This window comes from Porites lutea, chromosome 8 (genome assembly GCF_958299795.1).
Source record: "Porites lutea chromosome 8, jaPorLute2.1, whole genome shotgun sequence".
In the NCBI taxonomy this organism is placed as follows: Eukaryota; Metazoa; Cnidaria; class Anthozoa; order Scleractinia; family Poritidae; genus Porites; species Porites lutea.
The window spans coordinates 21,758,211-21,774,215 of NC_133208.1; the positions used below are offsets into that span (position 1 = coordinate 21,758,211).

The following is a 16,005-nucleotide window of genomic DNA, read 5'->3' on the forward strand; positions in this document are numbered from 1 at the left end:
CTTAGTTTTCGCCTACAATCAGAGAAATTAACGAATCCAGCGATCGACCTCGAAATGTCACACGGAACAATTAGACGTTGATAAGCGAAAGATCACTCGAAACAGAAAGATCACGCGAGGTTATATTAAAACCGTGTTAGAAAGAGGTGCATTATGGGCTATAGTGGGACTTAAGCGCTGCAAAAAAATGCTTGCAGTTGAGTCAGGTCAAGCGTACCCGCCTAGATATAATGAATCAATTATTTCAAAAATCAATCCTTTAGTCGTTGCCCTAACCAGAATCAAAAGCTCATGACCCACCCCCTCTCTGCACCGACCCACCCCCCCCCCATACTTTTTGACCAGTCCCTTACCCGCGAATGTTGAGCGACAACCGCCGTTTACAGCCAGGTTTAATGAATTTCCAGCTTCAAAATTTTCATCTATATGACTAATCACTCGAATAACGTTGTGTGTCGTAATAAGCACCGATTCCAGAGCTTTGGCTTCAAAATAAAAGTTATTCCTTTAGAAATGTGGCAACTCGGTTCTTCCATCTAGAGCGTAAGTATTAATTACGGAACACTTGCCTAGAGTTGGTATTATCACGAAAAATTGAAACATTTTCTTTTTATTGTTTGTATGGTCTTGCATTAATTTCGTATTTAGTGTCACCAAGTAAAACCTTGACAGCAACCACCCGAGGCTTCGTCTTGCTGGATAACAGTTTCCGTTTGAAATCTCTGTACTAAACACCTCTATCCCAACTCTTTCCCAAAGCATTGCTTTGTAAACCGCACCGAACGCTCCTCGCCCCGCTCCCCTTCGTAATATGTTAGGGTACATTTTTGCTCAGTCGGCTTCATTGTATGCGCTTCTCTTCGTAATCATTAATATTTATTCAGTTTATCCTATTTATTTCGGTGTTGGACATTTTAACTTTATTCAGGGGTATATATTATATAAACAAATTTGTTTTTAGGTCGGTTCAGAAATCAAAAGTTCCACTATATCTCAAATATCTTTTGTTGAGGGACAAAGGATGGTGTTTACAAGCTGTCAGAACAGCTGGACCGCACACTTTAGATTTTACTAGCAAACCTTTGCTGGTCAGTTAAGTCCTTTGCTAAGAGGTTTTGGCACAGACCTCTTTGGTGTTGGGATCAATCAAAAATAGAAGTTGGACGCACGGTTAATTGTGGGAAACATCATAAGTGTAGTTTCAGTCTTTCACAATTAAAGGTTTAACTGAGGTTAACAAACACCTCTTCAAGCTTATTTACGAAACACAGAAACAAGTTTGAGAGATAGAAATCATTACTTCCCTTTGTAGATGTATTCATCTGTGGAATGGGAAAACAAGCGTTTCCTGATTAACGAAGTTCGTTTATTTAAACCTGAAGTTTGTTCTCACTTTCGCTTCCAAACTTGAATCATAATCAGTTCTCCTTATCTCGTTAAAATCTTTTTGGGGCCACGTTACCTAACACCCTTTTAGTCCTTTGTTCTCAGTTGTGCTATTTTCAGCTAAAATTCACTTATTTTCTTACTTTTAAACTAAAATTTCTTTCGAAAGAATTTAGGAAAATTTGCTTTCTTTGAAACCATCGTTTTACTTTCCTGTATAGGAATTTGGCTATGGAGATATTTTCAGTTTTGCATATTTTTTCCACACGCAGCTGAATTCAACTTAATTCAGTATCTTTTGTTCTATCAGTTCTAACACCTCCTAACACCTATTTTTACGCATAAGAATACTATTGACCTTTCTTAAAAACTACTTAATTTAATAGTTTAGTATAAATACGGCCACTTTGTAATCTTAAAAAAGCTTGAAACATCTTTGAACTTAGAAGAACCAAGAAGCTCAGGAGTAAACTGTTGTTCGAGTCAACTTCCTCTGAACCTCGACTCTCTCAAAATCTTTACCCTTGCAATTCTATTTGCTCGTGAAGAATTTCCCCCTCGTCCAGGGGATTGATCGATGGCTGTGAAAGATATCTGAAAAAAAAAAAGAAAGACAATAGAACACTCTTTTGCAATCAGCTAATCTCGTGCCCAGATTTCCCACGGCCAATGGTTTAGCGTAAGACAGATTTAGATCTGGGTACGAAATTTAAATTTCGTGTTTTTCGCGATTGTAGAGAAATCGCGAAATTAAAGACCCCCGAATTAAAATCCTCGCGAAATTTAAACAAGCGAACTAAAATCCCAGAGAAAAATTATTAACTTGTAGTAACACCAACATGCAGCAGGATATGTATCGACACATACCCAAATTGTTAACTGGTTTTACAGGTAAGTTCCATAAAACGTTACGTAAATTTGTAAAGATTTCACGTATGCCGGTAGGGAACCTAACTATCATCTTGATCTGAGATTCGTACAAATCCATTATCTAAAAATTTTTAATACTTCAGACTTTTTGGAAAATATTATATTAGATAGTCGAGAACTGGTGAATCGCGAAATTTACGCCCTTTTTTCATGGTTGCCTATTGAAACCGCGAAAATAAAACCCGCGAAATACTGTCTCGCCAAAATCTCGAATTCAACTACCCTCAAAATCAAGTATCAATAAGGTACTACATTACGTAAACATAGCTGTCGTAATTTTAGCATCAGGAGCCAATAACCCGGAGAGAGCAACTCCCATACTACGCCTATGTCACGGCGTTTTAACGGACCAGTTTATTTTTAGACACATTTTAATGCACTTTTTCCTGCGAAAATAAAATCTCCACCATATCTATGAGCCCACTCGAAGTAGAAGATATCAAAAACGAAAACTAAATGTATTAAAAGGCAGAAAATATCATTTTTAGGTCTGTAGGTTTTGCTGACCTTTTTTGTGAAATTTAAAAGATATCCAACATTCGCGCCAAAACCGTTCTAAAAATAAACTGGTCCGTGAAAACGCCGTCACACAAGCGCATGGAAGTTCTTCGCTCCGGGTTATGGGCTCTTGTTTTAGACGGTAAGAACGTAGGACTTTACAAACCCATAAGCCTCCTTTTTTCGTCTTCTCCGGTAGCACCAGATGAAAATAGCAGCACCCAACAGCAGCACAGCGAGGGCAGCACCAACAGATATGTAAATCACCTTGCTACTCCTGGGTTTGTTAACTGTGAAATTTTGGGATCAATTTAAGTTTCTGGGAAACGGCCCACCTACCCCTCCCCTAAGCCAACATTTTGTCCTAAGTGAGAAGTAAGTGATATGGCTTAGGGGAGGGGTAGGTGGGCAGTTTCCAGAAACCCAGATTGATCCGAATTTTGCAATGAAATAGAAAAGAAAAGATTGAAATATCTGATCACAAAGGAATAGTTAAAGGAGCTGTGTCACTGAATTAATCAAAATTCAAACAGTGGGAACCATCACCAAACTGAGTAAAACATAAAATAAACCGCTCAAAACATCTGAAAAAACATGAAAAATTGTCGATATGGATAACACAGCAAATAGAAAAGGAGAAATGGATAGGCAAACTTGAATAAGACTGAAACGGCTTTACAATTTTAAGCCGCTAAGAGTTCGTCAAAGTTGAGTTTTGTTTTTTGTAACGTTTGACATGACGCTTAGTGATATATTTGTTTGACAAGACTCTGTAATTTTAAGTAAGTTGTAACCTACGTATGTCAAAGGGCTAGTTCCATTTGTCAATGGAAAGTATACGAAAGAGCTATCGTTTCTGTCAAAAATTGAATATAAAAGGTAAGGGGCTGGACCTCGGGCCGGGCGTCCCCGTATAAAACTTTGGTGAGTACTCTTCCCCCCTCCCCCCCCCCCCCCCGAAAAAAAACCCGGAATCAGCAAGTCTTTTGCCCGTTATGCATATCGTTATCCAATCCACCGTAAGAACACCTTAGCAATAATGCAATTCACTACTTTAGAAACGAGGAGACTGGGCCGAGCTAACTTTCGCAAAGGCTTCTGGGAATTTTACTGCTACTTATCCCAGTAAGTGTCCCAGAAGTCTTTGCGAAAATTAACTCGGCCCAGTTTCCTTCTCCATTCTAAAGCAGCGAATGACAAACGCAAATTATTTTTTAAAACACGTCATTGGCATACTAAAGAATATAGTATTTCTCTTTTACTAACCTTTATTGCATAAACTTCCTTCACAGCAGTGTATTACGTTGCCATCCACGATTTGATCGCAATGATGTGGTTGAATGCATCCATATTGCTCTCCAGAGTAATAACACTTCCCATCGTTGAAAATGCACCCACCTACTGCGCATTCTTCAAACTTAACAGGATCTGTACATTCGTAGCACCGCGGACCTGTGTCTAAAATAGCGACGAAATACATGTTTTATAAAGGGTCTGACTGTCTAACTGAGATGAAGAAAAAGTGCCTTTTTTGGCAAGTTGAATTTTTTTTCGCCTTAGCCTATTGCAAGAATTGCAAGGAAGGTGACCGCATAAGGTTGCGTTGTTTCGGGATGTTCCGGATCAGGATCGGTGACCCGAGATCACTCCGATCATAGTGCATCAAAGCAACCGATGAATCCTTGTCCAAAGTGGATTCATTGGTTCCGCTGATGCATCATTACGAGTTACTTAGATCAATCATCTGGATAATGGTCCCAAAGGATTCCATCCCAAGTCTTCTCCGCCCACTTCCTGCTTCTCTACAATTCATTTATTTCGCGCCTCCTCAATTTTTTCTTTTCCCACAACCTCCTCCACCACCACCGTCACCACTACCACTACATTCTACTTTCTAATAATTAAGAAAAAATGCGTTTCGTGGTAGAAATAGCTAGTTTACCTTCGCCCTCAATAATCTGCACTATTTTCGTGACAAGAATCGGTGAACCAGAGCTGGAACAATTCGTTTTCTCAATGGACAATGAAAGTGACAGGAAATGAACTTGTATAATTACGTCACGACTCAGTGATCTTAGAGAGCTTAAGATTTGAGGACGAAAGCGAGTAGGAGATTTAACTTAAAGTTTTTGTGCGTCAAAATGAAAAAATCAAAATGAAGCTTTCTGAGGTGTCTTTTTTTCACTAAAAAAGTTTCTACGGTTATTTAATATACTGAAGGAGGTTAAGCACTCTCCCGACGGCAAAATGATAAAACTTCTTACATTTGATTACTATTTCCCGCCACTACGACATTCTTGCTAAAACTCGTAGTAGAATGACGACAGCCATCACGTTTTCCCGCCAAAATGACGCTGGTTCACGCGTGAGCAATACTCAGAAGGTCTCTATTAAGTCACAGGCCAGTTAGCGCTTACTCCTTCGACAACATCATGAATAAACCAATGAATACTTTTCTTAGGTTTTAGTTACCCAATCAAAAACCAAGGCATTCTTTGACCTAAGAATAATCTATAACCTGTCAAACCAGTTAATCCACCCTAAGATATCCATGTTGTCTTAATGAGAATGCCACGCATTTAACTCATGATATAAAGACAAAAGTCTAAGTTGTTATTAGCGTAAATGTATTCCCCCGCAGCTTAATGAGATTTCTACCGTAAAAATGAAGTCTTAATCATCCCTACTACACCACTTACGGCTAGGCTGCCTCTTTTTAAACGAGACTCAAACTATGAAAACCTCGTAAACCTCGTTCAAGGGTCTTCTCGTTTTCCAATATGCCACCGCCATTTGAAAACGAGAGGTCCCTGGGAACGATATTGAAAAGTATGCTATTTTGTAAGATAAAAAATAATTTCTTCTTACTTGCATTACACTTGTCGCCTTTGCAGCAATTTACAATCTTTCCACTGGTTGCATTAGCATTACACTGATCTTTGGTAACACATCCCTTACCGTAAGTCGTTTGTATTTTGCCCTCTCTTGTTGTCGATTCATACCTAATTCTTGCGCAGTAGTGAACAGGTATGGGGCAATCTACGTCGTCTTGGTTTTCTTGGCATTCATCAAGAGATGAACTGTTTTCACATCGATAGCAGGATATTGCTGAAACGGAGAAAAACAACAATTTCGAACAATTAGACCTAGAAATTTGCACCGAAATCACTAACCCTAGTCACTTTTACTGATAAATATATGCTATTTCCCTTTAAGAAAGGATAACATTCGGGGACTTTTTATTTTCATTTTAAGAACCTCTTTTATGTCGCAGGTCATTGATAAATATTATGATAAAATAAATAAATACTGATAACTATATAGTGAAAATCAGTGTAATACTTCCCTGGTGGTCAATTCAAAATTTCAATCATTTTGGTATCAATCTGTTGATTTTGATTCAATTTAGTCCTGCTTTCAAACTTTCCTAAACATGATGAAAGTCATCAAGATGATGACTCGGCCATTAATCAGAGTGATGACGTAACCTATATGTCATATCACATCATCACGTCTCTTAACTTCTGTAATCCTAGACATTTTTTTTTATTTGATTGATACACTGCTGATTTGCCAAAAACAATTTAAAATCTCCCATCACTGCACTTAACAAATAAAGAAGCTTTGATTGTGCTTTTCTCTGCTATAAAGCACTCTGGAAGCGGAAAGAGCACAAAAGATGTGTAGGGGGAACACGAGACGTAAAACAAACTATATTGGCAGGACGTGACACCTTTAGCTCCGGGTTTTAAGCTCTCATAAAGCACGCTTTATCAACCAACCAGAGTGCGCTTTGAACTTTATTATGAACATTATTGTTGCCAGTCGGTTCCAGAACAACCGAACGCGAGGTCAAACTGAATAGGGTTCCATGTATTGAGCACTGCATCCAAACTGTAATTAGGACTTCAATTTTGATAGTCTTTCTCGCCTCACCTGTATTACACAAATCACCATGGCAACATTCCAAGCCTTTTTGGTTGTCAAGTTTTCTGCATAGTTCAGCTGATATACACCCTTGTGCAGTGAATTGTCCATCTTTCACGCTCTTATTACTGTACTTAAAACAGAGACTGTCTGGAAATGAGCAGTTGACTTCAGTGGGAACAGATGACATTTGCCCTGGGCTCTGACAATGACAAACTTTCGCTAAAGGAAAAAGCAACGTTTTTTAATTTTGGACTAAAGACGTTAACACATTATCAAGGCCTGGGGAGGAGAGGGGAAAGTACTCAACAAAGTTTTATAAGGGGAGGTTCCGCCCCGAGGTCCAACCCTTTACCCTTTTACCAATTTTTGACAAAAAAACGGACCCCTTTCGCATACCTTTAATTGACAAATGGCACCCCTTTTACATACCAATCTAGAAAGCTGCATCTTTTTCAACTGCTGTAAATTTACCGCCTTTAAGCTATGAACAAATCGCTAAACCAGACAGTTTTCTTGTGTTTTTCACAGCAATAGAATGCGCCTGGGACCACCCTGACAGATTTCCCGAACATTTTATATACTTTAACAAGAGTAACCCCTACCCTTTAATATACCTGAAGCCTGAAAAAGGCACCTCTTTCTGGCGGAGCCTCCCCATAGAGGCCATTTTAGCAATTACCCTCAGATACCAATGTAAATGATTGTTTGAAAAGGAATTTTTATAATAAGAAGCATAGGCAACAGAAACGTTTTTTCTTCTTTTTATCCGAGCAGGGTCTGAGAAACCGTTGGTTTTGAGCTGTTTTTGACCGGCGTAAAAAGCCGAGATGAAATTTTATATAAAAATAATGATAAGAAGACCTTGCTTTCCTCATTTGTTTTAAATTAAAGCTACTTCGTAGCCTTCAAATGGAAGTGTGCCACCATAATGAAATCACACCTGGGACGGGCTTTTCACAAAGATAAGCATGCCTTTGGCCACAGTCACGGTCTGTCTTTCTATTATCTGTCATCGAGATTATGCCACATAGATTTGGATTAGATTTGGTTCCTTGGTCGATCCAAATGTCCTTTAAAATAAAAAAAGAAAAACAGCAAATAACGAATGCTATCAGTAATAATGATGATGACGATTATGATGATGATGATGATGTACTAACTATAGTTCTTTCCGTTTCTTTCCCCTGAGCCACCAACGTTTCATTGTCCCCTGGCTGGCTCTAATTTTTAAAAGGTGAATAACTAAGCACTAGGCACCTTTTAAAAAAATAAGGGCCTGACAACAGCGATGAGCAGTCCTAGAACATCATGTGAAGCTTGTCTAGGACCTTTTTCTATCATTGAAGAGCGGTTGAGTTCACGTTCATGCTAGTTGGTCTGTGATTGATTATAACATGTCATAAGGCGTCCCTCTACCCTCTGCATGTATAGGTTCTCAGTAGAGTATGCTAACAGGTAAAGATTTAGAAGCATTTAGTACCTCTACAAAATATTTCATCATTTCTGATTGGCTCATCAATTTTCCGTGTATTTTCTCATAATCAGCAGAAGCCTACCATTTTTGCGAGATATAGGAAAAAACCAACCAATTCAATCAGGGTCAAAGCCCTCCTCGATCTGCATAATTGTCGTTATCATACTCAGCTTTATTCAGTAATTGACAAATACTATATTTTTTATATCCATATTTATTTCATAGTGCTACCTGTTTTTTGGTCACTTTTACTTAATTCAGCTACCTCTTTGAAATTAATAGTGTCCAACAGGCGGGTCAGGAATTCCGTGTCAGTTTTGTTTACAGTACTATCTATTTTCACCAAATTGCTTCCAGAAGCAATGCAGTCCTTTTTTGCTTCTTCCCATGTTTTTAAAGTGCTGTGCTTATAGTAGCAAGATAATCCATTCAGATGTCCTTCATCATGATCACGCGGGCAACTCAGTGGACCTAATGGATGGGACAAATTAAATATAACGGATTCAAATAAATGTCGTTTAATTTTCAGAGCCGCCTGTGTCCCCTGGTGACTGAAAAATATCTTTCTCATGTATTCACCAGGCTTAAAATTCACCGTCACATATCCATCATTGCGTATAAGCACATACCGCTCAAGATTATAGTCCTTGAAGTATGCAGGATGTTTGTCAGGGGCACCCAACGACGGTTTCCTCCTAAATACATTGACAACACTTTTTGGCTATCCAGAACACTTTTAGACCTTTATAAGTGCATTCTAAGCGATGCTATAAAAATTTTTATCTTTTGCATTATCCCAGGAGAACGGCCATATTGAATGTCATAATGATCGCCTTTTTCCTGAGAAATATACAGTGAAAGACCATATTTCTAATACTAAACTAGAAAAAGGCGATCATTATTACATCCAAACACGGCACAAGGATCTTTTTTCCCATTACAATCTTATTCTAAGAAAACATTAAGAAAAAATGTCCCGAAAAGCACCTGAAAATACAAACGAAATGTGTTCATGCCCCCTGGGCATCCTATAATACTCCTTAAATCGAATTAATTCAATATGGCCGCCGTATCGGTAAAAAGGTCTACTACAAGGGCTTCAGTATATTATTTTCCCGAAAATTTTAAAAGCGATTTAACGTATAACGAGAGTTATAATTTTTCTGATTACTCTCCCCATCACATTTTGCATCCGAAATTGTAGGGGTTTTTTTCTACGAAAAATAGCCTAGCCTGGGGAGTGAAATGTGAAAAATTTAACGTCAGAAAATCTTAGGGAATTTATTGGACAAGCTTCGAAAATTGTTCATCCAGAAATTTTTAGCCGTCCCCAAGTAACAGAAAACTTTAGGCAATATTTGCTTCTCCGAAGGAGATATTTTGCAGAAAACATTCGCTAAGTGCCCCTGGTTTGTCACATGATCTAGTTTAGTGGCCTTAGCACTCACGCGTATGCTGTAGCTTAGTGATAGAGCATCTGTACTAGTAACCAGAAGCTCATAGCTTCTACCGCATTTTTGAGTACTCAGAGTTCTTTCTTTCGAGCCGCCTTTGCTACGAATGAAAAAACATCTTTCTCATAGATCCTTATCATCCTATTCCTAATAAAATCTGTACCTATGCAGTCGATAACTCAACCAGTCACACTATCCATCGGATAGAGAATTATCCATAGGATAGCGTTAGTTAATTTTTGAACAACTGGCCTCAGAGCCTGCATGAATTTCAGCCGTTTTCTCAAGTCTCCCTCGGCAGCAGGGCTCTCTCTAGTCTGAGTATCAGGCCTTCCTAAGGGGCTAGGGGAGAGAAGATTTTAGATCTTTCCCCTTTTCCCCAGAAACGCCTGATACTCAGGCCAGGCTCTCTTCCCCGCAGAGGCATCTTTGTGTTGTGGGGGGGCTGGGGAGAAAGAAAAAGAGAGCGCGCATCCAACCCATTGTCCCGGGGGGGACTCCGCATATGAAAGGGGTGGGATGCTCGTCGGAAATTTTGAATTAAACCCCTAAAGGAGACCGATCTGGGCGTGGCCCAAGCGTTTTTTGACCCCTAAAAGAGACGAAAAAATATACATATCAAATATATATTTTTTCGCGTGCAACCCTAAACGAGACCTTCACGGCTAAATATGATTGCGTTTTGCGCAGAACACCCTAAGTGAGACCAACATCCGAAATTTACACCCCTAAGCGAGACGACGAGCATGCCCCACCCATTTCATATGCGGAGTCCCCCCCTCCCCCGGGCCTATCGTCTCCCACGCGCTTTCTATTTTTTGTATTTTATAGGGATACCCAGCGGGGGCCTTTACGGAGGAGAGAGGGCAGCAGGGTTCAAACGTTTTTATCCAGCACGGTAGAAAACTGCTTCGCTTTGGCGGAAATTTGGATGAAATATTTGAGCATTGCAAAAGCATATGAACGCGAAATTTGTTTAGTCAAAAAAAACTTTACAAAAGTTGCATTATTACCGATTTTTGCAAACATCAACGAATTCATTATTGTAAAGGAGCAATTAATTTGGCTTTATCAAATCCTTTTGCCAAACATTTCTGGGCATTGTTGTCCCTCGTATATAGGCCTGGTTACTTTCTTTACGTATTTAGAAGCAACTCACCTTTCGGTCTTTCACAGATGTAGTACTCGGTCTTCTTGCAACATTCAGTAAGGTTCCAGCCATCTCTCAATAGTTCCACACATTTGATCTCATTGCCATTAAGCTTACTTGTTGTGTTTCCAATCCACTCGACGGATAAAGAATGATTAAAAGAACTTCCATCGATCCATGAGTATATACCCTTCGGAAGCCGATGAACCAACCCAATCCAAGCAGATTGCGGGCTTTTTAAATCCGAAGACGACAGATTTTGCACAAATTCCTTTTCCGTTTCACTTGTCATGCTTACAAGATAACCTCCATACCCCATACACGCGCGAGACGCTTTTAACCAGCCGCCGAATATCTTGGAATGTTCAATTTCCTGCATCACCTTGTAGCAAGAACGTTGAAACTCAGTCCAACCATGAGGGCAATGTAAGGCTAGAGAAAAATGAACAAATTAAAATTAATAAAGTGATCTTTGTCTCTAACGATAAATTTCTGCGATTTCCCTGTTTTAATTTAAATTTAAATCGAGAAGGGATGGGTACAAGTCGGTTTCATAAACAACACCAGACCAAATAGTCAGAAAGAGCACATTGAAAAACCTCTTTCTGCCCGGCAGCTTGTAGTCTACCACACATCCGTTTTTTATCCACCTTTTCTGGATTTAAATTTTTAATTATTTCTAAACAGTTGTAAATTTTTGTTTTTACTAGCCTATTCTTAGTTCTAGGTTATAGTTTTTAATAAAACTAGTTGTAAATCTGGTTTTTTCTAGCCTTTTTAACACTTAGATAGAGTCTATTTGTAAGCCATTGTATATTGTAAGGCAGGTTTTATCTCTGTGAAGCACTATAGGGCATTATTTTCATCGATATAGTGCTATATAAGTAAATAATTATTTAATAATTATTTATTTCGAGTGACTTATTGTTTGTTTCTATTTTACCAGCAGGTGATTGGCCCACAACCAATTTTCTCAGAATACATTGTTATTTTCATGTAATGCAATTGGTCAACTTTCTCTAAGTGGACCCAGTTACAGAAGTCACACAGTAATTACAGGGCTTGTACAAATCTGGAATTGTTACCCCAAAGTGAGAACGAAATGGCAATTTGTAACATGAGTGAAATCATACTGATCATATATGAAGTTCGGATGCAAAATCGAATAAAGAATGCAAAGAATTCACCATTTTCACATTGCCCATCATACAACATAGGCATTGTCTTCAATTTCTCTTGGGACGTCTATGATCTATGATAAAGCCTTTTCGCTCACATGGGTAGTATCAATGCAAAATTATTGGAGCAAAAGAAAGCGTTCAGCTACCACTGGATTGGTTTGGAACACTAACATGGCCACCGTGACGTCATGTGTAAACGCTCTGAACAATGTTATGCAAATTCCTTTTTTGGGGGGAGGGGGGGTGGGGGGGGGAGGTGAACAAGGGTTATAACAAGTTGGAATATGACTTACCAGCATGAGATATAGTTGTCGCGAGCAAGAGTGAGACGAACAAGTGTATATTGGTCATTGTGACTCAGATCTAAGATGAGAAGTAAAGGATTTTTATAATAAGCAGGAGCCCATAATCCGGAGCCTGCAACTCCCATGCTAGGCCTATGTCACGGCGTTTTTAGGGACCAGTTTATTTGTAGACACATTTCGGGACACTGTTTCCTGCGAAAATAGAATCTCCACCAAGTCTATGAGCCCATTCGAAGTATAAGATATCAAAAAGGAAAACTAAATGTTATTAAAAGGCAAAAAATATCATTTCTAGGTCTGTAGGTTTGCTGACTGGTTTGTGGAATTTACCAGATATTCAAAATTCGCGCCAAAAGCATTCTAAAAATAAACTGGTCCATGAAAGCACCATGACACAAGCGCATGAGATTGCTCACTCCAGATTATGGGTTCCTGTATGGCTGCTACATGTGTGATATTTTGCTTCGACAAGTGATGCCATGTTATTGCATTTTAGGTGTGCACTAATTTTGGGGTACCCATCCCACAATGACGATCAATATGAAAATCGCAGCAAAAGTCATGTACAGCCTTTCGACTGTTACTGCTACACAAGGAAAAAGTTAGTTGATCGTCAGCCGAAGCTATTCAAATTGATGATTGCAAAACCGAGTTTTTTATTAAGCCACTACAGCGATAATTTTTCCTTGTCTGATGGGGGTCTCCTTGCAGCTTTTTGTTTTTAGACTTTGGTGTTACAGACTGGATATTATGCTTTGATATGGTTAGAAACAGCGGCTACTGCAAATACAGTTTCAAAATTAAACTGCATGAAATCCTAGTCAAGGTTGTGGGAAAAAATTAAAAAAAAAGAACGTTTAAAGATTTTAGTAAGACCCAGTGAGAGTTGGTGAAGAAGTTTATATTCTTGCAGATCAGTTGTCAATAGAGCAGTTTTCACTCACGTGCCCAGCCACTATGCAAGTTAATCGCAACAAAAGGAAGCGTTTACATAAGAAAAGAGTTCAACTCCCACAGTACTGGTTTGGAACACAAACATGGCCGCCATTCCACTGTGATCTAGAACACCAATATGGCCGCCATGACGTCATGTGAAAATGCTGAATCACCTTTACGGTGCTCGTCACGCGACCAATGAAGATTTCCTTTAACTCGCTGTGAACTGTTTTTTATATCTACCACAAACAAAATTTTTTTTTAAGCCTGTTATACGAAACAGGAATTGTTTGGACAGTTTTTGTCCATCAATTTCCTAATTTGAGAAAATATTGAACCTAAGGTTGACGTTTGTCGTGAAAGTATGTCTCCCCAACTGATCAGTGAATTTCACATCATCATTTCAACATAATATGTAATGTTTTATCCTCTCTTTTAAAAGAAAACAAAGTTTGCGCCTTTTATCGTTTAATCCACAGATCCCTGGAATAGAAAGGAAAGTTTCAAAACCAAAAATCTCAAGCAGAATATTTTTGCAGGGACTAAGAGATATCAAGACACCACAAGTACACCACCTGATTATATAGAGAACGTTCGTCAAGTTAAATGGAGGAGTCCAATGCTGTCAACCGGTGGAGTTGTTCAGGGCCCAAACTTTGCAGCAGTCACCTGTTATACAAGGAATTAATAAGAGAGTTAAGAAAACGAGAAGACGGATCTCAATCTTGCTTCTATTTTAAGGAAACTTTCTTCTTCAAATTTTTTGATAAGTTTAGATAATTCTAAGTTCTCAAAACACGAAACGGCTTTGATAGAACGTTGAATGCGGGTTGTGTTCTAAATTTTGCTTGGAATTTCTTACGTAGGATATCTTGCGCCTTCATTATTAAAACCATAAACATAATTGATCGTCAAGCATTCGTTTGTCGATCCCATTTTGATTCTGAAATATGAGACAACAACTGCTTTCTTAAATTTATGCAGAGAGCAGTGTAAATCAACCTGTCAGTTTTTACCAAAGTCGTGACAATTATGTTACTTCCATTCCCACACTACAGCACTGATATGAAGTTGACACAATGTTTAAACTGGTTTAACAGAAACCTGAAACAATTTCAGAGTGGGATGTCACATGGTCTCAACATCAGCTCTCATTAATGGTTGGCAAATGATTGAACAAAATGTTGATAGAGGCTTAAAATGAAACTATAAATAGAAGCCAGTGTCCTCTAATAATCAAGGTATTGGATTCTATTACTTTAGTCATACTGAGATGCAATTTGGCAATTGGCCAATTTGGAAATTAATTTATGTCTCAGCGTCAAGGTTCCAATGAAACCTGGACCTGCCATTAGAAAGGTCCTAAAATCCAACCGAGTAGTAACCTGGTAGGTGTGGCAGTACTATTGGGTCCCATGCAAGCAAGCAGCCTATTCTGCCTGACTTTTGAACTAAGTCGATTACATTAGGATTTATTGTACAAAATTAAGTGTTCGTTTCAGTTATAGTTTATTTGTTAGTTTTGGTTTTTAGTTCTTTTTACATTATTTTGACCACATGTGTAGAAAAAACAGAGGGGTACTTGGTAAAGATAAGGTTGAATGTATACTGATAATGTAAACTTTTGATAACCAAAGTACAGAAAATTTCCGGTTAAAATATATTCCATAAATATATTGTTTAATCTTAAGGTTTCTACCTCTTTTTTTCAGTAAGATTCTCTTCCTTTGTGATAGAGCCAAAAGTTTCTTAATATCACAGTTTTAACTTCTTTAGTTATATAATTCACAGAAAGAGAATTTGAGAAGGAAAATTGATATAAAAACTGAAAAATGAATAATGAATATCGAGGAAAAATTTGAAATGAATAATAAATAATCGGGAGAAAAGAGCAAAGAACAAGGGATAATTGTGATTCAATTATTCAGCTTCTACCCCAGACTGGGGAATGAAATGTGAAAACTTAAAGTTCAGAAAATCGCAGGGAATTTAACAGCAATGGAAAGGTCATTCGGAAATTTTTAGCCCTCTTCAAGCCACAGAAAACCCTAGGCAACATTTGCTTCTCCAAACAGTTGCCCTTGCTGGGGCTTCCGTGTTCAAAGCTAGAATTCCTGTTGGTTTGCCCTTGGTGTCTCCAGCTCGCCTGAATGCACAAATAAACGAAGTTTTTTATAAATTTTTACGTGTAACATACTATTTAATTTCATAGTATACTGTTAGTACTTACCAGAACTGTGTCGTTGTCAGAGAAAGATTAATCTGACAGAAAATCCATCGCGTGAGTCGCCGTTTAGTCAGTTTGGTTGACCAGAAAATCAGATCAGTCATGAAAGGTTTAATGAATTATACTGATTTGTCAAACAAACTGCAGTTGCCTCTTTGCGACCAGATAGCTGAATTTAACACTTTATACCCATAAGAACAGGACCAGAAAATATAAATGGAGCAAGAATGACAATTAAATCAGTGCGGATAAATCGAGCGCTCCGTTCATTTAATGTATGATGCGGAGTAAGACTGGCACGAGCGGTCTTTCCGTGGTTCCGGTGCGCTTGAAGGCTAGGCCGGCGATATTTGCCTTTTTGCAAACCGGAATGCTATTTTCTTTCTGTAACTTCAGGCTACAATGTTAAATAGATAAATTCATTTCATAACAATATCAATAAACAGTTTCCTATGTTTGTGTATCTATGCCTATAAGTCAAACCAGGAGCCTGTAACCTGGAGCGTGCAACTGACATAAAGTCGTGCAACGGCG

The 16,005-nt window shown here is 38.5% G+C and overlaps 1 protein-coding gene across 1 annotated transcript; it reads right to left on the bottom strand.

The window, feature by feature from the left end:
* Positions 1-601: 601 nt before the first annotated feature.
* LOC140946799 (uncharacterized) lies at positions 602-15,701 on the bottom strand. The gene is made up of 11 exons (XM_073395908.1): positions 15,475-15,701; positions 13,820-13,913; positions 12,297-12,366; positions 10,832-11,254; positions 8,484-8,689; positions 7,685-7,814; positions 6,751-6,963; positions 5,683-5,922; positions 4,081-4,272; positions 2,981-3,104; positions 602-1,980 (listed from the first exon to the last, which is right to left on the bottom strand). The coding sequence occupies exons 3-11, from the start codon at positions 12,352-12,354 to the stop codon at positions 1,905-1,907; spliced, it is 1,662 nt and encodes a 553-aa protein (XP_073252009.1). The 5' UTR covers positions 12,355-12,366; positions 13,820-13,913; positions 15,475-15,701; the 3' UTR covers positions 602-1,904.
* Between the last annotated feature and the right edge of the window lie 304 nt (positions 15,702-16,005).